The sequence below is a fragment of the Ovis aries genome, chromosome X, assembly GCF_016772045.2.
Source record: "Ovis aries strain OAR_USU_Benz2616 breed Rambouillet chromosome X, ARS-UI_Ramb_v3.0, whole genome shotgun sequence".
Taxonomy (NCBI): domain Eukaryota; kingdom Metazoa; phylum Chordata; class Mammalia; order Artiodactyla; family Bovidae; genus Ovis; species Ovis aries.
Window position 1 is genome coordinate 100,605,729 of NC_056080.1, and position 27,665 is coordinate 100,633,393.

A 27,665-nucleotide genomic window follows, 5' to 3' on the forward strand; every position below is an offset into this window, starting at 1 on the left:
TTCCATAAAATTTATAATTCTATGCAAATGAGTTTTGTGATCCCAACTGTGCACATAATTCAGTAAACATTTCCAAATACTCATAAGGGAAATTTTAGAATTAGATCTTGTTGGACTTCCTCGGTGGCGCAGTGGATAGCAATCCGCCTGTCCATGCAGGGGATACAGGTTTAATCTCTGGTCCAAGAAGATTCCACATGCCATGAAGCAAGGAAGCCCATGAGCCACAACTACTGAGCCCACAATTCAGAGCCCGTTAGCCACAAATACTGAGTCCGTGGGCCACAATTCCTGAAGCCTGCACACTCTAGAACCTGTGCTCCACAAGAGAAGCCATTACAGTGAGAAGCCCACACCACAACTAGAGTATAGTCCCCACTTGCCACAGCTAGAGAAAGCCCATGCAAGGCAACAAAGACTCGGTGTGGCCATAATAATAATAATAAAATAAACAACTTAAAAAAAAAGAATTAGATCTTGTGTTGTTGTATTTTTGGTTTTTTTTTAACCATAGGTTTCATAGTTTTCCCTCACACTATTGGTGAAATCAGAAAAATTACCCAAAATTTAAACTTACCATAACTTGGAAAACTAAATGAAAATAAAGTAGGTATAACAAGCATGTGTGCTCAGTCCCTCAGTTATGTCTGACTCCTTGTGACCCCATGGACTGTAGCCGCCAGTCTCCTCTGTCCTTGGAATTTTCCAGACAAGAATGTTGGTGTGGTCTGCCATTTCCTCCTCCAGGTAGTGGTAGTGGTTTAGTCACTAAGTCATGTCTGACTCTTGCAATCTCATGGACTGTACCCTGCCAGGCTTCTCTGTCCATGGAATTCTCTAGGCAAGAATACTGGAGTGGTTTGGTTTCCTTCTCCAGGGGATCTTCCCAACTCACGTATCAAACCTGGGTCTCCTGCATTGCAGACGAATTCTTTACTGACTGACCTACCAGGGAAGCTCAGTCACCTCCTCCAGGGGATCTTCTCAACCCAGGGATTGAACCTGTGTCTCCTGCATTGGCAGCTGGATTCTTTACCACTGTGCCACCTGGGAAGCCCATGTGTATGTGTGCTGTCCAATATAGCAGCCACTGGCAGTATGCTTTTTTAAAAATTTAAGTCATTTACAATTAAGTAAGATTAAACCATCAGTTTCTCAGTCTGACTGACCACATTTAAGTATTTATTAGTCACATGCAGTAAGCTGAGTCTCTACTGGACATCACAGATATAGAATGTTTCTATCATGGGAGAAAAGTTCTATTGGGCAGCACTGTTCTACATAGCTCTTTAAACTAACATGAAAATCAAAAGACCTAATTCAACAAAGAAGTCATCTACAAATGAGCTAACCAACTGATCAAGTTAACAAATATTAAGCCCTGGTGGCTCTCAGATGATCAAGAATCTGCTTGCAATGCAGGAGATATAGGAGACCCGGGTTCAATTCCCAGGTTGGGAAGATCCCCTGAAGAAGGAAATGGCAACCCACTCCAGTATTCTTGCCTGGAGAATTTTGTGGACAGAGGACCCTGGCAGGCTACAGTCCATGGGATCTCAAGAGTCGGACACGACTGAGCGACTAACACTTTCACTTCCTAAGTATAAAAGGAATTTCTAACGTAAGCGGTAGGAAAGCTATGTTGCAGGCTGTCTGTACATATTTTAATGGATTAAACAAAATTAATGTAGAAGTTTCAGAACTGTACTTCCCAGCAATTTGAAAAGAATTTGTACCACTAATAGAGGTGTTTCATTTGGTTATTCACTACAAATATTTTATTCATTGAGGGTGTACAGAATATAAGACAATGTATTTAGTATTCAAAAGATATAAAAACCATATATTCAGACTTAGAGTCAAACTATAGAAAGTTTTAGGTACAGTTCTAATACCCATTTTGATTTTTCTTTCACCATAAATTATTGACTATAATTCCATGGACTAATTTCTCCATGAGAAAGCATATTAACTCCTATTCTCAGATGCTGATCTTTCCTAATAAATATTTTAAGGGGTTTTTTAAAGCAATAAAAGCATATTAATTATGATAAGAAAAGGGTAATTTAAGTAGTGTACTTGCATATATAAACTCCAGGAACTGAGAGCATTAGATCATTTGCAGAACAGTTACTAAAACTTGTATCAATGTAACTTCACCTAACTATGGTAGAATCTGAGAGAAGAAAAAGGGGAGGGGGAGAGTTATACAGGCAAAAATCTGGATAACTCTCCCTGTGAAGACAGACAAGTCAATTAAAGATATATTCTAATCTTAACACTGTAGCAAATTTAACATCAGAACACACCACCTACTTTTTTAAACATTTAATCTGAGAATTCTTAAGACACAATTTCATTAAAGCTATTAGAATTACTTGTATGTACCAAAAATTAAAATGAAAAATCATAACCAAATGTTTCAATTATCCTGGCACATACTATATCATATATGTAAAATACATAATATTCTGTCATTTACAACGAAAACAAAAATCATTAGCACTATAATAATACTACATTGTTAATGTTAAATACCTATAAAGAAATTACTTGACTGATTCCATTATCAGGCCAACATGTCTAACTCTCTACATGGCATATCTGTCTGTCCTAAATATGAAATCATTCAGTATAAAATTTCAGGGGACTTTAATAGCAATAGTAAAAAAAAAAAAATCACAAAAGATTGACAAAATTTAACTATAGACTCTTAAACTTCTGAAAGTAAAAAAATAAGTGATAAATTTAAAAGGCAAACAATAAACTGGAAAAATATCTTCTGTATTTATGACAAAGGATTAGTATCTTTATGATCTGATAAGCTCATAAAAGATTAAGAATCCAACAGAAAAATATGATCAAATAATTCATAGAACATAAATAGTTAAATATACTTTGAGAAAATTTGACTTGTCTGGAGTCAAAGTGTAAATTAAGTGATATATCATTTTCACCTATCAAAATAGCAATCTTTAGTTATAAAAAGCTACAATAAATCCAACAAAAAATGTGTTAGAAATACAAACATAAAAGAAACCCCACAAATATACTGAGATAAATGATGCTTCTGGATGAACCAGATCAAGATGAGAATGGTATCAGTTCTTGCTAACCTTATTTAATGAAATGTTGAAAAGACAGAACTTAAGTTGATTTCCCAGTTTTCTGGAACAGTAAATGTATAATACTATCTTTTAAAAAAAGATATCAAAATATACCATAAAGCGAAAGTACTTAAAAAAACACTGGCATAGGAATAGACCCATATCAGCAGAAGAGAAAGCTAGGTTGAAAACAAACCCATATGGATATGGAAAATCAGAGTATGATAATGGTGGCATTTCAAATGAGTTGGGGAGAGACATAATGGCACAAATGGCTACCTATTTTCTAAAAATGGAGATTCCTATTCTCATACCATATGAAAAAATTAGAGATGGAGCCAAAAAAAATCTAGTAAAATAACAAACTATAAATGTAATAGAAGAAAATGGAAGAGAATTTTGGGATTAGGACACCTAATTAGAAGCCATTTAGTGGCAGGGAATGAATACCTATACTTTACAGAGAGCACTTAAAATCAATTTTGAAAAGATAAACCTTGAAAGAAAAACATGTAAAAGACAGAAGTGACAGTTCACAGAAATATAAATGACCAAAAAAAATGGGCAGAAGCACAACCTTATTAGTGATAATAGAAACGGAAATTAAATGAGATAATCATATGGGTAAAAGTTATAAGGCTGATAATATCCAACAAAGGTATAGGGAACTGGACACTCTCATACAATGTTGGTACATATTACAGTACTTATTTCCAATGTTAAATGCATAGACTATCACCTGCCATCCCCATTTCTAAGATTTTATCCTATAGAATCACTTGCGTAAGTACATAAGCACATATGTATACGGAAGATCAATGCAGTTTTATTTGTATGTGGAAAAAGCAGATATAGGTGAGTTTTTAAAACACTTTGTTCGTATTTATTTGGTTGCACTGGGTCTTAGTTGCAGAATGTGAGATCTAGTTCCCTCACCAGGGATCAAACCCGGGGCCCCTGCATTGGGAGCGCAGAGTTTCAACCACTGGAGCATCAGGGAAGTCCCAAGGTGATTTTTTAAAGTAGAGAAATCTATAAGTAAACTACAGTTCTATTTATTCTATGGGATATAAATAACACTATTCAAAAGAATGAGGTTGATCTGTATGCAGACAGAGAAGGGTGTCTGATATACCACAGAAAGAAAAGAACAAGCTCACAACATCACCTATATATATCCTATGATGCCATTGTATTATGAACAGCGCATAAATGGATACATATGTAAGATTGTACCTACGTAAGAAACGTTCTGAGAAGATATACAAGCCATTATTAGTAGTTACTCATAGAGTGTGATTCTGGGGTAAAGAGAGGGCTTTCTGAATTACTTCAATAGTACTATTGTACTATTTAAATTTTTAAAACAATGGGCAGTATACTACCTTTGTATTTAAAAGAATTCATAACATACAATGTGGTGAAAGGAGGGGGGTAAAGTCAGCCACTGCTGATAGGAATATAATCTAGCACAATCTTTCTAGAAAATAGCATGGCAGTGTGGATTGAGAACCTTAAAAAGATTAAACCTTTTGACCCCAGCAATATTATTTTGGGAAATGTATTCTGAAAACTATTTGCACATGAAAATGTGAGTAGGAAGCTAGTCCCAGCACCTTTGTTTAAATTTTTCATGGTTGCTTACTGGTTTTTTTCCTATTCAAAACTATGAAAATATTTTACGTTTTTTAAAGTTATCATTTTTAATAATAATTGTAAAAGAATTATCTGCATGAAAGAAGGAAAAATCTTCCTTTCCACCTTCCAATTCCAACTGCTCTGCACTCCCAGCTCTTGTCCTAATTTTCTTGCTTCCCTTTCTTCATATTTGCTCCCTCCCTTCTCAAGGTACTACTGTTAAGGCTTCTTTTCTCAATCTCAAGGGTAGAGAGCTTGGTTTTGAATCCCGGATCTATTGTCAGAGACTCTGTGTCCTTGGACCTGAGACCTACTTTAGAGGGTTCTTCAACTAAAAGAGTTAAGGCACTTAATCTGGAACAGGGCCTGGCACATAAGACACTCTCAATAAATGTCAGCTGTTATTTTCTATGCATATGCAAATCCAAGCATACTGCTCTACATCTTGCCCTTTTCCATTTAATATATAAATGCAAATACCCAAAATATAAGACCTAACATTTGAGTTTTTACTATACCAGATGTGCTATGCAGTTTACATGCATTATTTCATTTGAGTCTCGAAACAACCCCATGAGGTTGTATCAGTCATCATCCTCATCCCCCATTTTACAGATAAGAACAGTAAATTCAGAAAGTTAAAATTATTTTGCCCAAGATCACAAAGCTAGGGAAGAGCAGAGCTGGGACAGACATGTGTCAGTGAGTGACTATATGCTCTAGAAGTATTAATACCGACTATCAAGGAAATAAACATTTTTATATGCTCCTGCAAGGTAGAAAATCAATAGCTATACATATACTTATGTATGCATATTAGTGCTCTTGAAGGACACAAAAGAAACTGATCCTAGATGTTGCCTTCAGCGAAAAACTTTGGAAACTGAGAAACAAGGACAAGTATGAGAGGAAAGCTGCCTTTCCAGTACTTAGTAAATCTATTCTATGCACCTAAACTTAAAAGATTTTTAAAGACCTTGATACCACATTAAGATCTCCCTAAATTTCCATTTAATAAAAGTAATGAAGATTGGAAACTGCTATCATCCTGGGTGATTTCACTGTCCACATGGACAATCCAAGCAACACGTAGTCATTCAGTTCCTTAATCTTCACTAATGTCGTCCATCAACCACCTAATCCCTATAATCACACCCAGATACCTCATAATCACCTAAAAGGATTCTATCTCTGAAATCACTGCCTCATACCGTGGGACCACAGATGACTGCTTTCCTAAGTAGTTTCATTCTCATTGTTCTTCAATCTTACCAGGACTTCCAGTTTATTAATTCCTTTCAGTTTATTTCTCTCTAGCAAATATTCTAAACTTCCTATCCCTTTACTTTTTTGTTGAACTCACTTGGAAAAAATCCTGATTCTGAATGAACCAACTAGCCACTTTCTCTGTGCTACACCCAGGATCCTGAATTGCTAAATGAAATGTCACACACCTGACAGCATCATTTTATAAATTCAGGGTTACTAACCTCAACTGCTCCAATAAGGTCTGGAAACTTTACACTTCTTTATGTAAACTTTCTCCCCTGGTCTTCACAACTAGTATTTCAAAACTCTCTCCAACTTCCAACCCTCACCCATCCCCCTACAGTTTCCCTCACAGAGAAAACAGACCTAATAGGAACCACCTATCTTCCTTCTCTCCTATTACAGTGGAAAGGTTCTCCTTATCACAGGGCAGTTGTTCCACCTGTGCGCTCAATCCTCCTCCTTGTACCTTCCCCACAAAGGCCAACTAAGTGAAAGAAACCAATCTGAAAAGGTTACATATTGTATGATTCCAAGTATATAACATTCTGGAAAAGGCAAAAGTATAGAAGATGGTAAAGAGATTCTCAAATTTAATATTTCAAAACACAGTTCATGTTATATCAAGCTAACATAACAGACTGAATTATATAGTATTTATCACTTTAAGTATTAAAAGTAGGTACTGAGCCACAGATGGCAAATGATCAATATGCTGCCAAAGGTATCAATTCCTCTTTGCTCTATAGACTAGTGCGGTACAGTTCTCAAAGACAGTCCCTGAAATACAATCCTATAACCCCCCACCATAAATTACAATCATAAAGTAGAACATATGTTTCCCATTAGAATAATTAAATAAGTGGAAGTTCTGTTTCTGACAATGCACCCAATATCTAATAAATTCAAGCTAGATAAATGTGATAAAAGTCTAAGTTCAATAAACAGAAATTGCCATATTTTTAAATTGCAAAGTTATGCTCTCAAGTTCTACAATATGAGTATATACAGACACTACATGTCACTAATACAGAGAACCCCAATGTGCTATAAAGTATACACCGAATCCAAATTTCAAACCAATTGTATCATAAGTTTGAATTGTAGTATTCCTGCCAGTACTACTAAAAGAAAAGTCCTCTCGAAAAGTATGAATTTAGATCTTCCTCATTAAAAAGTTTCTCAAAGCAAAACGGTGGTTAAAATTATTTCACTTTCTGTAGTCTGCAGTGACTTATCTCCACCACTAGATGGTACTATCAGCTTCAGAAAGTGAGGGAATAAAAGGGGCGATGTCTATATGACTCTGTCGCCACCCTTAAATACCCTGCCCCAGTATGCTGATACACTTGCCAGATCATTAAGTCTCAATCCTTGGTTTACTACATATGCTCACTAAAATTTTGAAGAGAATCAAATAAATACATTGTTAAAATCTGAAGCAATGGAAGGTGAGAAAGCTTACATTTAACCTTTCACTAAAGGTTTTTCAACTCAATTCCAGAATTAAATGAAAAAAACTGAAGGAAAACACTATAAAGATTACCAGTTGTACTTTATCAATTTAAAAAGATTCTGTTCCTATATTTGTCCAATATCTTATCTTAATAAAAAGTTTTTGCTAAAGACAACCTTTAACCAGCACTTCTAAAGTATTTAGAGTAATCTGGTCCTAAAGGGAAAACAATACTATTTTGTATTATAAAACCAAGACCTAAGATGTCAAAAAGAGCCACATATTTTAATGTGCTAACACTGATAATTAGGTAAGTCTTTATAAAAGAGACAACTTCCTAAAACAACAGGCTCAAATCATTCTTAATTCTAAGCAACAGGCTCTCAGAAGCTTACAAAAACTTGAAAGATCTCTAATCTAAATGAAAGGATAGAACAATCTCAGATTAAATCTGAGCTTTTCATATTGCTAGAAAGAGTATCAAAACCATCTGTATGAGAAATGTGAAACAAGTCAGAATTCAGTTTCAGAACTTTCCCATACCTTTTAAAAACCAACTATACAGCTTGGCTAACTATATATAAACACGACTGTCCTGGTTTTATACAAATTTAAGTGGAAACAAACCATAAAATAACTTTAAAGGTTTGTATTTTTAAATTGATTACTTCTTATGAACATGTCTATATTAAGGGGGGGGTGAAAGTACTGCAATGTGAATAAAAATTCAACAGAAAGATTGTTTATCACAAAATGTACCAGTATTTCTAGTCCACGTTTTCTTTATCTGACAGTAGCAAGGACTCTATATAATTATTACTTTTACAATCCACTAACATAGTTACCTGAACACAGAAACCCATAACCACTAGCATCATTTCCCCCTAAAGATAAATATATTCTCCATGTACTCTTTACAGGAATTTAAGGTAAAAGTTTTCTTTAAAAATTCAGATCTTTTTCACTATTAATTTAATGTAAACTTTTCACATTAGTTTATCCAAATGCTTTTCTCTTTTTTTCCCCATTGTTCTGGTTGATTCATAACTTGAGTAATTTTTATAGTGCCTTAACTTAATTTAAAACGAACAAACATGTTCTCTATACTTAAGTATCTTCACTATAAATCTTAGTAACAGGAATAAAAATTCATTTGCAGATATAATAAAACTGCTCCTCAAAAGGCTTTGAACCTCTGTAGGAACTGGATTAAGTATTCTTAAAAAAAAAAAAAACCTGAAGTATAGTTGATTTACAATGTTGTGAAAAATATGGAATGCTTCATGAATTTGTATGTCATGACTGCACAGGGGCCATGCTAGTCTCCTCTATATTGTTCCAATTTTAGTGTATGTGCTGCTAAAGCAAGCACCCGAGTGCTTTTCTTAATTTTTCAAATAGCATTCAATTTTAAGACACCTCTTGTGCTGAAAATTAACATAGTATAATTCACTCATATTTTACTCAAATTTCCTCTTGAAATTAAAAAGTGGCTGAATGACGTACCTTCAGAATTATGTGCAGTTTTCTTGTGTTTTCGACAATAAACCCTACAAAAAATGAAAAGATTAAAAATTACCAAGTAAACAAACCAACTCATTTTTCAAATTAAGAATGGGCAGTATACTTCACCCCATTCACTAGATTCCAAAAACCTTATCATTAAACTTTCTATGCCATTTCTCGAAGCAGTCAATTCCCTACCAAAAACACCCTTTACAACAGATGATGAGATGCTTGGAATCAGGCAAAAGTTTTTTGCAAAGACCTAAAGAAAGTATGACTTTTAAAAAAGCTAAGAGAAGTTAAATAATTACATGTATATTCCTTGTGAAGGTTTCTCTCGTATTTGAGCTTTATCATGCAATGCACAGTGGTAGTGGTATGTCCTGTGACAAGTTTTCACATCACAACCAATTGTTGCTCCGGGACAATGGCACAAAGAACACATCTACAGCAAAACAATAAAATATTATTATTAGTGTATGGTTTTGCTACAGCTATGGTATCAGGTTAGAGGCATAGCAAATCTCTGTCAAGGAAAAGAAACTGGTTATTGAAAAGTTCTATAACTAATATTGTTATTTTTCTTATTTTTCTCACCTAGAAATAATTCAAATAAAATTCTACTGGGAGTATTTTTTCCCATGTTAAACAATGACAAAATTAATGGAATATTATTGATGTCTATTGTTTTATTGTGGTCAAGAGAAAATCTGAAATGTTGCAGGAATGTAAACTGTAGACCTTTTCACAATCCAGATCTTCCTGGAAATGACTAACTGGGGAAAATGGCTCATACCAGAAAAAACTGTCCTTCACATTTCCACTTATCAGTGAGAATTTTTAGAAAAGAAATCTCACATACTATTTGGGAACCTGGTAAAATCAATTTCAAGTGAGGGAGGGAAAGAAGATAAAAGAATTAGGTAGATTTTTAAATCCCTCGAGCCCTAAAAATATTCTGTGATGTCAAACTGATTGTGAAAACATGCTCATCTATTTTAATTTAAACTGTTACTTACCTCTCACAACATACTTTAATACAATTTACCTCTAACTTTACTGGATAATTCATATCGTTTAACTAGCTCATATCTAAATTTAGAAAAAAATTCTTTAAGAAAAGTACATAACGATGACTGTTAGTGGTTTTGATTAACATCATAGTATACTGTACTATGGTGGTGGTTTAGTTGCTAAGTCGTGTCCAACTCTTGCCACCCCATAGACTGTAGCCTGGCAGGCTCCTCTCTCCATGGGATTCTCCAGGCAAGAATACTGGAGTGGGTTGCCACTTCCTTCTCCAGGGGATCTTCCCCACCCAGGAATCAAACCCAGGTCTCCTGCACTGCAGGCAGGTTCTTTACCAACTGAGCTACAAGGGAAGCCCATTATGAGTGGACTTTTAATGAGGCTCTCTCCTAAGCTATAAATGCCATGCCAAAATAAATTCACAGGAAGGTAAATCTTAAAAACTGTTCACTTGTTTCTTGGTAGGGATGCCTCATTGGGAACTGTTCTCATTCCTCTTTACTTGGCCCCTAAGTAATTTTGGTGTACCAAGAGGCTAATGTAAATTCTAATAAAATACCTTCTATTTCTCTAAGCAAGTCAAACACTCAACCTTTCATTCAAGCTATCATTTAAAAAAGACTCCTATATAAGTCAGAAACAGAAACATTCTCAATACAGGTACTTCCCAGAAAACACGAGGGCCAGTGCCCATTATTAATGCTAAAGAAATACACCACTTCCTTAAATAAATACAGAAACTTCAAAGCAATACTGTAAAAAGAAACACTGTGCCAAATTATCAAGCAAGGAAACTTGTTAAATCCTTTTGGGTGGCTTATAAATTGTTAAGGACATGGAACATTCGTACTCAGCTTACTTATGAGGTTCTATTATTTTAGTAAATTATACTTCTAATTAAAAAAACATAGACTTATAGAAATTGCAGAAAACACAGAAGAGCACAAAGAAAATTAAAAAATCATTCATACCAACCAAGTGTAGACACCATTACAGTATTGCAATGCTTATGTGAAAGTATTTTTCTCTGTAATTCTATACATATTAGTCATTTGGTTTTTAACTTAATAAACTGAACATTACCACTACATTAAGAACTGTACTGCAAGTAGCTCATCTTGAAATTACATTGAAAATGGGTTTGCTCAGGTACATTTTGAAAATATCGAATGCAATGAGCAAGCAAAAATACAAGGAGAGGTATTATTAAAAATCCTGTACCAGCTCAGCACTGGCACACATAGAGTGAGATGGGCACTTTCAGATAACTGCTGGAAATTGGTATACTCTCTGGACAGCAACTTGTGTTATTTATCACAGAGCTTATTAAAAGTTTATATACCCTCTGATCCAGTAATTTTCTATTAACCTAGTCTACAAAACAAATCAGACCTAATTTATATGCAATCACATTCACTGGAGAATTAGTTAGAATAATTCCAAATGTAAACCCACCTGTGGAAAACAGCCATTGAAAAATGTTTAAATTAAGTTATAGTACAACCACATGTAGGAATGTTCTTTACTCTTTTCAAAAACATTTTAATGGCATGGGAAAAGGTTTATGCATAATATTAAGTGAAAAAACAGGACACAAAGTTCGATATGCAAATTATGACCCCAATTATGTTTATAACTTTATTCTTTGAAAATAGCTGAAAGTAAACATAGTGAAATGCTGAGTGGCTATCTCTAATTGGTTTTCTGTCTCACAATTTCCTATATTTTCTGATTTTTCTACAATGGAGAAATTACTTGTATATATGAAAAATTATTTTAAAACCATTGGGAATACTCCAGCAAATAATTTCAATCCCCATCTCTCAGTTTATTGAGAATGAGAAGGAAACCAAATACTAAAATATATCAAAATGTGTTTTGGTTGGTTATAAATTCAAATCTGCCTAAAGGATAACCAGTTAACTACAGCAACTCAGTACAAGTAAATTTTTTGAGTGAGAAAAAGCTTATTCTCATTTTTATTTTGTCAGTTTCTCTCAAGGAAGAAAGGAAAGAGGAAGATATACCAATAAAAATGTTTTCAGAGAGGAAGATTCTTCTCAAGGTTAGGAGTAGGAATTTTTCTTAATTAGAATTTATAGGAAAAAGAATTTACAAGATTTTATGCAGCATTCATATACCAGCAGATATTTCTGCTTATAAATACATTCTGGGAAGGTACAAAGAAAATACCGAAATATTATCCATAATAAAACTAAATATGAAATGTAAATCTGCTTATGTACCTGTGAATACAGAATGGGAACACTACTGTTATGTTCAAGATATCATTGCTATATTGCAACCCCTGAAATAATACTTGAACTCCTATGGGACTTAAGATAGACTATTCATTTTGGCTGTTACCATTTTACTTCTTTGTATGACTAATTACCTTTGTAAATGTACAGATTTTATCCACTGATTGCTTCTAGACCAAGTTTTTTGAAAGATACACACTGTGACTACCATGTAATACTCAATAAACATTTTGACTTTAAGCTTACTATGTTACTGAAAATTTTAATATCATATACCATATTTTTTCTCATTCATGTTTTTAACATCTGCAGACTTGACTACTTATCTTCAAGTATGTCTAAAAAGTCTGATTTGAAAAGGTAAAATGGAGAACAATCCAATTGAAGGGGCAGAGAATGAGCAGAGAGAATGAGGAAGAGATAAAAAGACAAAGACATAAAAATCCCAATTAAAGTTAAGAAACTAGATAGGTGGCTAGTATATTTTTCTTTTAAAAAATATCGTGGAAAATAAAATAAATAAAGAGGACTTCTGGAAAAAAAAAAAAAGTTGAATAATAGGAAAATAACCCCTACACAGCAAGGCACTAGCTGGTTGGACCAGAGTGATGTTATCCTGTATTCCTCTTTAAACAAAACATTTATTTGCCCTTCAATCAGTTATAGGCTTTATTGGGCCCTCATCAGAAAAGTGTTAACCTGCCATTTAACATCATGCTTGCACTGCAGTCAGAGTTCTCTCAAATGTGGAGAAATGAAAGTTAACCTGATGGGAACACATTTTTCAAGGACAATGGTGGACTACTTCCTCCTTGAAAAAAGGTCTTTTCCCACATATCAAATACACCTATCAAATATTCTGTTGAAGGCCAACTTCCTGTCTTCAGGATAGGCATAATGTCAATTCTCAGCTTATCCTGCCTAACCCTGATTTCAAGTTCTTTAAATAGAGGTGAAAATTTCTTTGTCGTTAATGATTTTTCTTTTACTTTTATCCCTCTATTCAGTTTGCTATCTAGTAGACCTAACAAATTCAACAATCTGTCTACCAAAATAGGGAGATTAGAAAACAAGACTCAACAGATGTTTGCATAACATGCTATCTTTTTATAATTTTTTAATAAAAATTACATATATTTAGGATATATAGCATGTTTTAATGTATACAGAGTGAAATAATTACTATAATTGAGCTAATTAACATACCCATCTCTCCAATATAGTTGCCATTTTTTGGTGCATTGGTATAAGCCCCAGAAGTCTACTGTCAGCAAATTTCCAGGATACCACCGAGTATCATTAACTATGGTCATCATGTTGTACAACAGATCTCTAGACTTATTCATCCTACGTAAGTGCAACTTTGAAACTTTTGACAAACATCTCCCATTTCCCTGACTCCTCCAGCCCCTGGTAACCTGGGTTCTACTCTCTGGGAAGCTATACTATATTAAGTTGGGCCATACAAGCAAAGTCTCAAGGAGCTAATCCACAAACAAGAGGAACGAAGTCAAGCATGAGAGTAGATGAACAGAACGGAAAGGACTATCTATGACTTAGCTAAAGTCCTGCGGGAGCCTGAAATTCACTCTACAGAAGGAAGAAGTCTTAAGTAATAAAAGGACAAATACTGCTTTGTTGGCAGCTATGGGGGAAACTCAGGGAAAAACTCAATTAAGACCACAGACAGAGACAAGGCAAAATAAATGAGATACCAACTTCTAGGACAGGTAGAAAGAAACGGCTCTTGAAGAAAAGTTCTACGACTTAGTTTGCCCAGCTCAATTGCTGTGTATCTACTATGTACGTCAGTAGCTGACCACAAGTGTATAGGTATAAATTCTCACAGCCAAGTACTTACTACTCTCAAGACACTTGTTCCAAGAAAACTGCTACAAATGTGCAGAGAATGCAAGAGATTTCCAAAAGAAAAGTCTGTAAGGAAAAAAAGGACCAAAAGCACTTGGAGTTGGGACTAGAGTACCTAAGATATTTTCACAGGAGAGATGAGAGAAAAAATGAAGTGAGAGCAGTTTACCTTACACTGGTGTTTGTCACTTTGTATTTTCTTAAATAACAGAAAACAATACTACTAGTTATTAGTAATAACATAATTAGGTCTAAATGGAAAGCTAGAAAGCAAAACTGAACTCTTAAAGTTGTCTAAGTCATTTAAAAAATGACTTGATAGATTAGGACCTTAAATTCTCCAAGTGCTTCTAAAAAACAGGGCCACTGAAAAGTACTTTATTAGAGTGACAGACTAAATCTAAGCAGTTACTGAATAAATAATTTCAGAAGTCTTTTAGAAATCAGAGGGCAAGGAACTAATAATAAGTAAGCCTATCAAGCTCTTACTTAACCTCGTCTCCTGACCTTGCTCTCAATATCACATACTCCAACTCCATCCAACTTTATGAATCACTATTATTAGGGGAAGCACACTGATTGAAACCGCCCACCCTGGCCAGGCACCATAGTAACCATTTGCATGAGTTGTTTTATGACAGGAGATCCTGATAAGGAACACGGAACTAATAAGCCACCACCAACAGGAAGAGTTTGGGAAAAGTCAAAAGGAGACACCACGTGTCCATCCACTTCCCAGAATCCCTCTAGCTAGCATCTATCTTGGCTGAGCAACGCGTGTGCCACCAAGGAAAGACTGCGAATTAGAACGACTGACCAAAGACCACCCGGAAACTAATCCCATCACCATAAAACCCGAGACTGCGAGACTGCGAGCCACAGAGCAGAGCAGTTCTCCTGGGTTCCTTTACCCGACTGCTCTCCACCCGGGTGCCCTTTCCCAATAAAATCTCTTACTCTGTCAGCACATGTGTCTCCTCGGACAATTCATTTCCGAGAAGAGCCCAGTTTCGGGCCCTGGAAGGGGTCCCCCTTCCTGCAACATTATGAGGAATAGAAATTCTCTTATTGGAGCTTTTGAAATTTGTTTTACTTATCTGAAAGATTCAGATTCAGAGTTTTTCGGAGCTCAGATCTTTATGTTTAAGCTCTTCTAAGATGTAGGTCTTACAGGCTGAGGGTATATACTGCTTGCTATACTTAATCTGTGAACACCAAAAATCCATGCTCAAATAAGTACCAAGACATCCCTTCCAAATCAGACATAGATTATTTTATATTATTGGTTGGGTTATCTTCCATTACCACAAGTAATTCCATAATGACATAAATTTACAGTATTCTCAACTGCAAAGAAGTAGTAAATGAAAGCAAAGGAGAAAAAAATTTGAATTTTTAAAAGATTAATTTATTCAGTAATAGCCAAAGACCTGATTCTCTCCATCATTAGACTTGAAGTTTCTCTTTGGCCTCACATTTATTCTCTTTAGTCACCTCCAAAGTAAAACAAAGTTATTTTTCTTTTTATAAATGACAGGTAAAATATCTGTACACATTTCATCTGCATGCCATAATCTGAGCTTTGAAAACAATTTACAGTTATATGAATACCTTCATGCTGCATGTACACTTAGTTACACAGATGACAATGAAGCCAGGGAAATTTTCTGGAAAAAAATTTACCTGTTTACCCCCCAAAATACTCTAAGGCAAGCCCAATTTGGCCCACCACCTGTCTTCACAAAGAAAGTTTTACTGGAACACAGTCACACTCACTCCTTTGGGTACTGTCTATAACTGCAACTAAACAATATGGCTAGCAAAACCTTAAATATTAAGTATCTAATCCTTTATACAAAGTGCGCCAACCCATCCTAAGGCAATGATCCATACCTGAGTGCTCATCAAAAATCATTTGGGAACCTTTTTCAACCCACCCACCCTTCTTTCTGATTGCTGGTTAAGTATCCCTGATCTAAGGATTTAGTAGCACCATTAAGTCCATGAGCATTCTGTGCTTCTTTGTATGTAGTAAGCAGTGGTAACATTCTATACACTTTGGGTGCTTCATTTTACCCTTACTGAATGCCAAATAAGCCACATACTCTAAATAGCACTGGAGGTTATATATGTATAATTATGGCAGATTTGCATTGTTGTATGGCAGAAACCACAACATTGTAAAGCAATTTTCTTTCAATTAAAAAATAAATTTAGAAAATAGCACTGGCATTTACTACTCTATACTTGTTAAAAGTACTTCCTCCTCCTTGAAACTCATCCCTCTTTGAGTTCTACAGTATCACTTTCCCAGTGGAACACACTTCAAACGTCACTCTCTCTGAAGTCTTCTGATTTCTCAGGTAGAATTAATTATGGTCCGCTCTCCCAGATCCCCTGTGGCATTCTTTACATTCTAAGGCTAAAGTACATTTATTCATGATCGCATACAAAGTGTCTAACATTGTGCTTGGTACAAAGTAGGTGCTCAATTAAGTATCTGATAAATTGACAGACAGATGATTTCTGGACTCTGGATAGAGGCCTTGATGAATACAATGCCTAAGGAAAACAAAAATTTAACACCCTACTGGGAGAATGAAGGTTGAAGAAACATGGAAACGTCCTTGTTTGAGGCATACACAGCTCTTCACCATCCTGAACAAATAAGCAACCTGATCTTTCTTTCTAGATTTCTCTCATTCCTCTTTAAACTGCTAGAATTGCAAACAACACTCAAACACTGATTAACCAAAACAGAGGAATTTTATGCCTATACTCTTATCTCCATGGTCAATTTACACCTAGCCCATTATTAAAGCTTCACATTATTGTCCCATTGAAGCCCTTCCCTCCTTCAAATTCAGCCAACAATTAAGGAGTGCCCACTTAATAGAGTACAATTGAGCACAAATGAGATGTCAAGCACCGTGCTAAGTGTTTTCCATGCATTTCCCCGCCCCCACCCCCACTTAATCCTATGCTGGACAAAAAGAATAGTCTCTGCTCTCCCAGAGCTCATAACACAGTGGAGAAGAAAGGCTTGCACACCTGTAACAAATACAATACAGGGTGTTAAACCCTATGTCAAAGACGAAGGTTGAGTTGGACTCAAAAACTGGAGTTCTGAGAGGCAGCTAGGAGATGAATAATGTCAGTACATGCACAGCAGTGGGGGACAAGTGGAGGATATTCAGGAAACAGCTAGAATGAGATAGAGGATGAGATAAACAATGAAAATGGTGGGTTAAGTTATGCCTTCTGAAGGGTAGATATTCTATAGGCAGAAAGGAATCAGTAAAGGTTTGGAGTCAGGGAGTGAGTGATATTAGGTTATAAAGGTAGAGATCAAGTAATTACCAGCAGTATGCTGGAAGGATGGAAAGAGAAAGACTGGATATAGGGTCGCAATAAGAAAGAAGGCTGAGACATCCCAGAAATAGAATCGATGTGAGTGATATGGAAGACGAAGGTAAAGGATTCAGAAAGAGAATCGGGTTTCAGGGCAAGGAGACGAACAGTGGAACAGACAGGTTGAGTTTAAGATGCCTGCAGGACATCTAGGTACAGCAGACAAGTATGCTGCCATTATTGTATTTCATTTTCCACAATGTGTATCACTTATCTCCTGAAAACTCCTGCTTTGCCCTTCCCTTCCCTTCCCTTCTTACCTGAGTTGAAATTCCTGTCTAACGTTTAAAGACCCTGTAATCATCCCACCTTTCTCAATTCTAATCTATTACTGCCAGTCTCAGTGGCCCATTCTCATACAGTTAACCTATTTCATGGACTCATACGTTTTTTCCCTTTTAAATCTTACCATCTCTGGGATATAGTCTTAGCTACTTAAATTGGCATGACTCCTCCCACACAAAATAAAAAGATGTATCTATAAATTGTCATACTGCAGATTCATATATGCAGATCATATCTAGATTATGATCTCTCAAAACCAGATATCCTGTTTCGCTGGGGTGCCAAGCACTCAACTGGTAGAGAGTAAATAACAAAGTCAATATGTAGAATTGGTCTTTTTATTTTCAGAGGCTACTAAAAATATCTTGCAAGTAACAGAGACTCAGAATATTCTTAGATAGTATGTAGGTAGGATTTTTGTTCTAAAAACTAACAATGCTATTAACAGACTATATTAATAGCAGCCTGATAATGTCCTAAATTCAGTATTATTTCCATCTTTATTAGAAAACTATTAAGTTTTAATTTTAAAATGTGATTTTGGGTTAGGGAGCTTAAACACAGTCTAGCATAGCCTAGTGATTAAGATTTCTGGCTTTGGAGTTAACTGGCCCTGGATTCAAATTCTAGCTCTGGCACTTACCAGCTATATGATCATAGTCAGGTTACTTCTCTGAGCCTCAGCTTCCTAATCTGTAAAGTGAAAATAAATACCTTCCTATCTCACAATATGACTGTGAGGATTAAAAAGGATCATGTATTTAAAGTACTTAGCCCAGTCCCTAGTACATACTAAATGTTCAATAAATGTTAGCTATCTCTGCTACTGAAGAAGAAAACAGGAAAAATGTTCAGAGGATTTCTCAAGACGTGAGAAAAATTTAGTTTAAAAAGGAGAAAGTTTAGGAATGATCTGAGGATAGTCATCAAGTATATGAAGGACTTTTCATTCTTAACACAAGAAAAAAAATACTTCCCTTAATGGAAAGAGACAGACCTAGAATAAATGACTCTAAATTAAATGAGATAGTTGATTTATATAGAAGGACGAATTTCTCAATTGTGAAGAGTGTTATATAATATTGGTCCTGTTTCAGCTTGCTTGGGTAGAATCACAATTTCTTAATATACTTAAACATAAGATAGACCCCCAAAAAATTTGTTATATGGCTTGTAGGTAATCTTGCCTAAGGGGAAGGAAAGTGAACTAAATGGCTTCTTAACCCCTTTCGGTCTTAAGAGTTCTTGATATATTTGACACAAGTACCAATTAAGACAGTTCATTATTTGATGTAGATATCTTTTTTTTGATGGGGGGTGGGGGGAGGATTTTAGTTCCCTGACCAGGGCTTGAATCTGGGCCCAGCAGTGAAAGTGAGTTCTGATCACTGGGCTGCCAGGGAATTCCCGCATAGATACTCTTAATGATCTCACCGCCTAGCTCCATTCATCAAGAGTATGTTCTTCAATATTTCTCCCAAGTGTCTCCTTAAACAAAACAAAAACAGCAACAATAACTCATAATTTTACTTGGAAATTTGCATTTCTTGGCTAGATAGCTGGAGAATAAGAGTAAATGGTACAGATGTTGTATCTCCACGTATGGATTCAACAGGAACTAGAAACCATTCTGGAAAAGAAAAAATTGTCTTAATTGCAAAAAGACTTTCAAATTATAAAAACCTTATATGCTGGCAAATGTCTTGATGTAAAAATGATAAACATGTTCATGCAGAATGGCTTTTCTCTCCAATTCTTGTAGCTGACGTGATCATCTTGGAAAGTGGACTATGGCAGCAAGAACACAGAAACTAGCCACCTGTACCCCCTTCTTTTTTGTGGCTTCCCATCCTCTCAAGACTCTGATGCGCCTGGCCACCTATATATTTACACCTTATACCCCAGCCTCTTCTCTTTATGGTTTCCTTTGGGGCAAGCACAAGATACAGACTAGAACCTGCCTTAAAAGCACCTATGGACCAGCACTCTTGCTTCTCATTATTTTCAATGGATATTGACCCACTTCTCACCTAGAAATCTAGATGAACAAGAGCCAGGGCAAACAGATTCACAAGACAAAATGCCTTAAAAAGTGAATTGTGCTTAGTTGCTCAGTTGTGTCCAACTCTTCGTGATCCCATGGACTGTAGTCCACCAGACTCCTCTGTCCATAGGAATTCTCCAATCAAGAATACTGGAGTGGGTTGCCATGCCTTCCTCCAGGGGATTCTGCCATATGGCAGGTGGATTCTTTACCATCTGAGCCACCAGGGAAGCCCAAAAAGTCAATTAGGGAAGCTGATTATCTAGTTTTCATACAGTTTACCTACTTAAATGAAACGCTTCACTTTTTCTCTTGCTTTCTGATTTATGCCCTTTTAATTGCTTAGATTACACAGGGAAAAGTAAAGAAGAAAACCAAAAATTCTGGTTACCTGACAATATTTCCTGTAAAAATGATATAATGGAAGAGCCAAAACTAAGGGTAAAAAGGAGACTTAAAAATTATTTCAAAATTTAACATATAAATGCTACTCTAGTCCTAGGCCCTATGTAAATTATTTAAATTTTGACATTTTAAGAGAAGGAAAGGGAGCAAAATTATACACCTGGCTCAAAAATTCTCTCCTTCTGCCACTATTACTCAAGGTTGGATGCTCACAGCCCCAAAATTTTGGCTGCAAAACACCTTTCCTAAGGAACGTCCCTGGCAGTCCAGTGGCTAAGACTCCACTATATCACTGCCAAGGGAGTGGGTTCAATCCCTGGTTGGGGAATGTCAAAAAAGAAAAGAAAAAAAAATCCTTCCCTAAGGTTAAACTCTTTACATCTTTTATAGCACGTTTTAGTTATGCAACATCACTGTATAGCAAGCAGTGATACAGCATTATCCATTTATACTGCTGGTAAAAATAAAATAAGATAATGACTTATCTAAAGTTACATAATGTATCAGTGGCAGCTATTAACAAAACAGGCCTCATGAATTCTCAACCCAGTAGGCTTTTCATTAGCCTACAACAACCCTACAGCAGGGTCTTATTATTACTTATGAACAATAACTACAACAGGGCTGCCATTTTTCAAGTCTTAACTATGTGCCAGGCACCATGCTAGGTCCTCTACAGTTTCTTTTTAATTCTCACAATATCCCTGGGAAGCAGGGACTATCGTTATCTCCTTTAGGCAGGTGAAGAAAATACGGCACAGAGGAGTAAAGAACTTGTGCAGGGTCACCCAGCTAGTCAGTGAGAGCTAGGATTCAAATCTCCGTCTGCTACTATAGCTTGTGGTCTTAACCTCCAGTTCTGTTCTACTCCCTAGATCAAGGAATAAGCTTAGTTATGCATAACTCACTAGGGCAAAAAAATTAACTCCCTACATCTTGCCATTAAAAATTAATCAAGACAATTTATAATAGTGAAATTTGTACAAAGTTCTGATGCTTTCCGCACAAAGGGGAAATTTGATCTAATTTAAATAAATTAAATCTCCACTGAATTTAGCAATACTGATAGATGTATGTTACTGCTTCTTATAAAAATAGGCATCGCATTTGTTAGTAACACAGTAACATCAGGGACCAAACTGCTCCTGTTCTGACTAGAGCAGCCACACAGAATAACAACAATGCTAACAAGTCAGGGTGTAGACACATTTTCTATGAATATTCATCATGCCAAGGAAAAAACAATGGGTGATAAGGGTTACAGTACAACTAGTTTCAAATAAATAGTACTCTTTCTTCATATCCAAATTGGTTTTTAAGGACTAGGAAATAAAAACATACTGCTCTGGTTCTCAAAACTCAGCAAGCACAGTAACATGATGAAATCTAAAACCATCAAATGATAAAAAGATCACATTTTTTTAAATGGGGCATTCTATTGTTATCTGCAGTTTTGGGGATGGGAAAGATAAACATTGTCATGGTTAAGGTCTCATTGCAACAACAACAACAAAAATGTCTGACCTCTAAATTCCCATTTCTGCCTATAGTGACTCTAGAGTTTAAGACTATTTATCCTAAGAACAAATCTCAAATGTTCTCTTTGAACTTCTTCATACTGCTTTTATTTTTAAACTATAGAAAACTGACTACTTTTCAAAATAGATTATTCCCAATATCAAAATGATAGCCCTCCTTCCCATCAAGATTCTTTATGAAGTATGAGATTACTCAGTGTCTACATGTCCTGCCAAACCCATCTATAAAATAATGAAACACTTGATAGTGAAGCTATTGAAGGTACATTTACAGATTCAATAAAGAGCTTAGAAGAGAAAAATAACCAAATAAGAAGAAATTGTTTCAATGTAAACTATAATGCATCAAATACCACCTGAGACAATACTACTTTTCCACCAGAACAATACAGTATCTTGCCAAACTGGTTACTTGGTAGTGAAGACAACTGCAGGAACATTACACTGGTGAAGTTTCGGAAAAACTGTAAAATTCACCGAAAGTTATCCAAAGTCATAAATACTGTGTTGTATAACTGAATCACAGTAAATACGGTGTTCAGGCACTGCTAACATTTTCTTGTTGAAACAGTTCTGTCATCTTCATTTGTAATGATAACAATTACTTTATCTTGGAAAGTAAAAACATTTCAGAATTTTAATTAAAAAAAACTTGAATGATGACTTTAACATAAAAAATTCAAATTAAGCAAACTGCTTGTTTCTAAGTCAACACAGCCCCCAAGAAGATTTTAATACTTTTTTTGGGGGGAAAAAAAAAAGATAAATATACATATTGATTTACTCCTTTTTTGTTCACTGGCAGACAAAACTAGCCTTGCAATTTGCTGATTTGGGGGAAAAAATAAGACTGCAATGTTTAAAAAATTACACTCAGTTAATAAGGCAATACACTTTAAAATAAGCAATTTCCTCCTTAATGAGCTTAAAATAAGTTTCATTCTCAAGAGGCAGAAATAGCAACTTACCAGCTTCGTGCCTCTTTTAATTTCCTTTTGGACATCTTCAATAGAAAATCCACCAAGACTTTCGTTATCAGAGTGTGATGATACCAAAGCGGATGAGAAGAGCTATAAATTACATTTAAAAGAAATTAAGGTTCATATAAAAAGAAATTACAGTGAAACGTAATTTATAGTGAATAAGATGCTAAATTTCAAAGGAAATAGTAAAGCAAAAATGACACAACATTAGCGAGGAAGCAGTTCTTAGCCGTTTAACTGGTTTTGGTGTTGTTTTGTTTAGTATTCAGGACTATTCATGGTTAAGATTCTCCGCTTCGGGTCTCTCGGCTGCTGCGCGCATACTTACCATACACTTATGATGTGCTGCCACCTTCTGGTTTTCAGATATTAGTAACTGTCCACATTCCTTGTCTCTATTTGACTTACAAAAGCCACACTTGCGCTGTCTTGTAGGCCCTTTTTTCTGTTCAACAGAGCTTGACATGATTTTTAAATTGCGTTTAGAATGCCACTTTATGCCTCAAGAAAAGCTACAGAGGATAAGAAGGGCAACAAAATGGTTAATTTGTTTTAAAAATCAATTTATACATTCATGTAAATTGCTTAATATTTGACCTAGGTTTTAATATGTATAATTAAAAATAGCTACTTAGTACAGACAAATGAACACTGAAACCTCTGTAATTTTACAAAGTGTACTATCTATGCATAAAGATAAATTAATGAAGTAACTGGGAAAAATCAAACTGCTCTCAAATTAAGAGACATGTGAAATAATTAGAACTACTTCTGCATGGATAAATAAAACATGAACAATGTGTGAAATTAAAATAGTCATCTGCTAAAATAGTCATCTGCTGACATAATTAATGAAAAACATTTTTCATGTATACCAAGGTGCCCCTTCAAGGAGACAAAGAATTATATATCTAAGAGCAGAGCAAAAACCACTGAGAACTACACAATGTCCAGAGTGAACAGAACTCTTTAATTGCACAATTCTGTAAAGTTCACATATTGATAATCCAACAAATGAGAAATAAATTTTATATAACCATGACTTTGGAACACTTATTTTTAAAATTTGAGTTCTTTTCAAGTTTAAAAAAATCATTTATACATCTTTACTAGTTTTTGCTACTGTATTCCTTTTGCAAGTAAAGGAAAACTTAAGTTTTACAGCAGTCTATTAAAAAAACAGACTTTAAGAACCAATCATTTATAAAAACAACTATGTTATCTGACTCTGAGATTTACTCCAAAAGTCTGCTTATTAAAGTTACAAACTGACAGTGGTGTTCTATATGCAGTAACTTTCATACTAAAATTAGTAATACTGTATAAAGGATGGGAAATTTTTCTAAATGAGCCTTCAATTTAGTCAAAATTATAATTATAGGTAGTATAGTCAAACAAAAAAAGGGAAGAAAAGTTCTAACATGAAAGGTTTCAGATTTAGATCATCAGTCTCAACATGGATTCTTCAGAAGAACAAAAACAAATGTAAAATCAGTTATTTGAATTGTGCCGTTTTCCCAAATCAAAAGAACTAAGTAGTTCAGGACCTAGGTTACCATAACACATTTCAATCAATAAAATCTCAATTTTTTATCTTAAAACTTCCTAAATTCTTTCCATTCTTTCATATATTTGAACCTTTTCATAAAATGCTGAAAACATGGACTCACTAACACTACACACTGGCTTTCTGAGGAGCGCTTGTTCACCAAGAGCAGTAGCAGCTGGATGCCAGCAAGGTGGTAGCTGCAAACCAGGCAGTGCTTCACAATATAAAAACACAAATACTGAAAAGTGAACATAAAGTCACAAAGAAACAGGTCTTCTCATCAATTTATATCTAGGTTTTTCGGTGTAACAAAACTTCACAGGCCCTGACAGTCTCGCATTGATGGGTTTAACAAACTCTTAATGCTATCAACAATTTTAAATACCTCCCTCTTTCAAATGGCATCGGATACTTTACAACAGTACTGTATTCACAGCACTGGCTATAAACTGTGAAACTGATTGAAAACAGGCAGCAAATACTTTTAGGATTAAAGAAAAAAAAAAGAACATAACAGAGAAACAAAAGAAACAAAAGGGGAAGTGTGTTTGCATTTGCTCAGGCAAATATGTGTTCAGTTGCTTTATCAAGAATATAGCTGCCAACATCTTTAGAATTAATTATGCAAAACACCAAAATTCATAAATAGCACCAGAATTTGCTACTTGGAGTTCTAAATTAGCTTTCTTTACTACTGTGCAATGAACAGTAAACACTCTGAAAGCACTGTAATGTATTCAGCATTTTTTCCGGTCATCCTTGGCTAGTTGAAAGGATGGCACCACTACGAATCCAATCTATACAGACATCTTAATGTGTAATTTCTGTACACCCCAGCATAAGCTATAAAATCAGCTTAAGATAAATTCCTAGATTAGAAAATTACTCTTTATTCTTAAAATTAATTCTGAAAATGGTGTCCCCAAAATTCCACCCATATTGAATTCTACCTCTTTCTGTTTATAAACAGATAAATGTCTCATCCTAATTTTGATATCTACTTTACTAGATATCAAAGACCCTAAAATCTAAAAGAGAAAAAAAGGTACACTTTATTTTGCATTCAAAAATATTCTAGTGTATCTTTTCTATAATCAGTTTAAATATAATCTGTTAAGTGAACAGAAACGCACACAAAAGTGCACCAAACCAATTAAAAACTTTCCCCAACGTGCAATGACTAAATGGATTTTTCCACTAAAATTCAAATAATGCATCTGTGCATATCTTACTGATTTTTTTTACAACCTCCTTGTAAAACATGAAGTGGAGAACATCATGGAAACAATGACTCCTAGCAAAAAATGTCTTTATAATAAAAATATAGATTTTTATCTAATGCTGCCACATTTGTGGTTTCTACTTAAGAAGAAAAAGGGCATTCCAAGGACCAATATTAAGTTCATAATGATCCATACAATACATGGCATTTTAGTTCTAGTCTAAAAGGTTTTTTCAGGCATGCAGAGATCAAACTTTGATGCTTTCGCCCAACAATGAAACCTTTTCCTTAAAAGAAATACAGCATTATGAATCCTGTTATAAAGCAGAAATAAATAGGCAAAGATACCAGCCTGAGAAACATCGTCTGAAAAAATAGAAAAGCCTGTTTAGTTAGGCTGAAGCAATCAGTGCATTTCTGATTTTCCAAGATGCTGTAAAACACCAAGGTGGCAATAACCTGAAACATCAAGGAGAGCCTTCAAGAACCAACTCGAGAGCTCATTCAATGTCTGGTATCTGAAAGACCATTTTCATAGAAAAACAAAACAAAAACTGCAGTTCCGGAAGATCAAACAATTCCACACGCAAGCAAGTTGAAATATACAGATCAAAATATATATAAACATGATCCAAGAAGCAGTATTTCTATCAGTTACACTGGAGAGAAATTAACGAGTAAGAGACGAACCGGAAGGGCACCTGAATTTGGTTGCACGATATTGTTACATGCTTCGCACTGTTTTTGCGGTTATTCAAAAGGAAACTGAAGGAATTTTCCAGTTGTTTCAAACCCAAGGGTAGAGAAAGAATTTGAACTGTATGAAGAAGACCTGATATTACGTAGTAAGCCGATGAAAAGAAAAGGCATTTCAAAAATAAAGGATTTTTCAACTTCCACGCAGAATATCGAAACGAAGAAATTTCAAAAGAATGCCGAGCTGCTCGTCCATATAATAAAGGATGGTACACAGAACGTACCGGATTCCTCTCCGTTATTTATTCCTCAATACAAACTAGACTCCAAGATCTCCCTCTAATCAAGCGCTAGATAAACTCGCAAAACTATCTCCCACTTAAACACTTTAGCAGGTTCCTTTCGGTCGTGAAGTCAGGGTCCCCTAATTGTCCTTTTCCAATCCTCCTGGATCCAGGAAAAGATCTCCCTACCACTTTCTTGAACCCTCCTCCCCTCAGGAGTTCGCCCTCTAATAGTCTTCGTTTCGTATCTCAGTTTCACCCCCAATTCCCCCACCCCGGAGTTTTTCCTCATTCCGAAAGGCTAACCTTCTTGTCATCCTAACAATTTTTCCTCTCACTCTTCCCAAACTGCGAGTCCCCCTCCTCCCAAAATATGTCCTAAGCGATGGGAAAGACTAAAAATTCCCTGTATTTTGTCCTCCTTAAATGTCGCGCCCCCTCCCCCGAAGTCTAGGCTTAAGCCTAACGTCTCCCTCCGCTCCTCCGAAGCACTTTTCTCAGCAGCCTCTTTGCCAAGCGCCTTCAATAAGTGGCGCTTCTGGGGTCCCTGACAATAAAGCGAGACCACCAAGAGTCCCCCTTAACAACGGGCAGGGGCGGCGGCCTGGCCACCGCCATCCTCCTTGTCTTTCCCCGCTGGGCAGAGAATGGGGGGCCCCAGGGTACCGTGGGGACTCACCGGCGGGGCCCGGAGGCGAAGGGAAGGGGAGAAGCGCCAATAAGGGGAAAGAGAAAGAAGTCGATCTCGGTTCTCCGGCAGCGCCTGGGAGCGGGGCTCTGTCGCCGGAGGTTGTTTCCTTTCATTCGAGGAGAGACGGGCTCGCGGAGCGCCCTTACGTCGCCCCCCTCGCACGCAACGACACACTGAGCGTTAATACGTCTCGAGCGCGCCGCGGGCCCTGATTGGCCGCAGAGGGGACAGCTGAAGCCGCCCAGCCAGGACGCATGTGTAGAAGCCACCCCCAGGATGGATCCGGGCAGCAGGCCCCACCTCCTGCTCGCGCGCGTACCTTCTATTCTCCGGTCCACCGCTTAGCCAAGTGTTTGGGGGCAGAATCCTAGGAGATGGAGAAAGAGATTCCAAGATAGCGTTGTGGGTTGGGCGGAGAAGGG

The 27,665-nt window shown here is 36.0% G+C and overlaps 1 protein-coding gene and 1 non-coding gene across 4 annotated transcripts in view; both read right to left on the minus strand.

Moving 5' to 3' along the window:
• Positions 1-27,358, minus strand: part of PHF6 (PHD finger protein 6) — a 47,656-nt gene extending 20,298 nt beyond the window's left edge. For all 3 annotated transcript variants that reach the window (XM_027962857.2, XM_027962855.2, XM_042242496.1), the window contains exons 1-5: positions 27,232-27,358; positions 23,130-23,313; positions 22,787-22,888; positions 9,288-9,421; positions 8,977-9,020 (exon numbers count right to left, since the gene is read on the minus strand). In XM_027962857.2, coding sequence (XP_027818658.1) covers positions 8,977-9,020; positions 9,288-9,421; positions 22,787-22,888; positions 23,130-23,267 — 418 coding nt within the window. In that variant the 5' untranslated portion in view covers positions 23,268-23,313; positions 27,232-27,358. The remainder of the gene's footprint in view (positions 1-8,976; positions 9,021-9,287; positions 9,422-22,786; positions 22,889-23,129; positions 23,314-27,231) is intronic.
• On the minus strand, positions 8,736-8,842 carry LOC114111891 (U6 spliceosomal RNA). The gene has a single exon (XR_003587620.1). It is a non-coding gene; the product is annotated as a U6 spliceosomal RNA (small nuclear RNA).
• Positions 27,359-27,665: the final 307 nt, after the last annotated feature.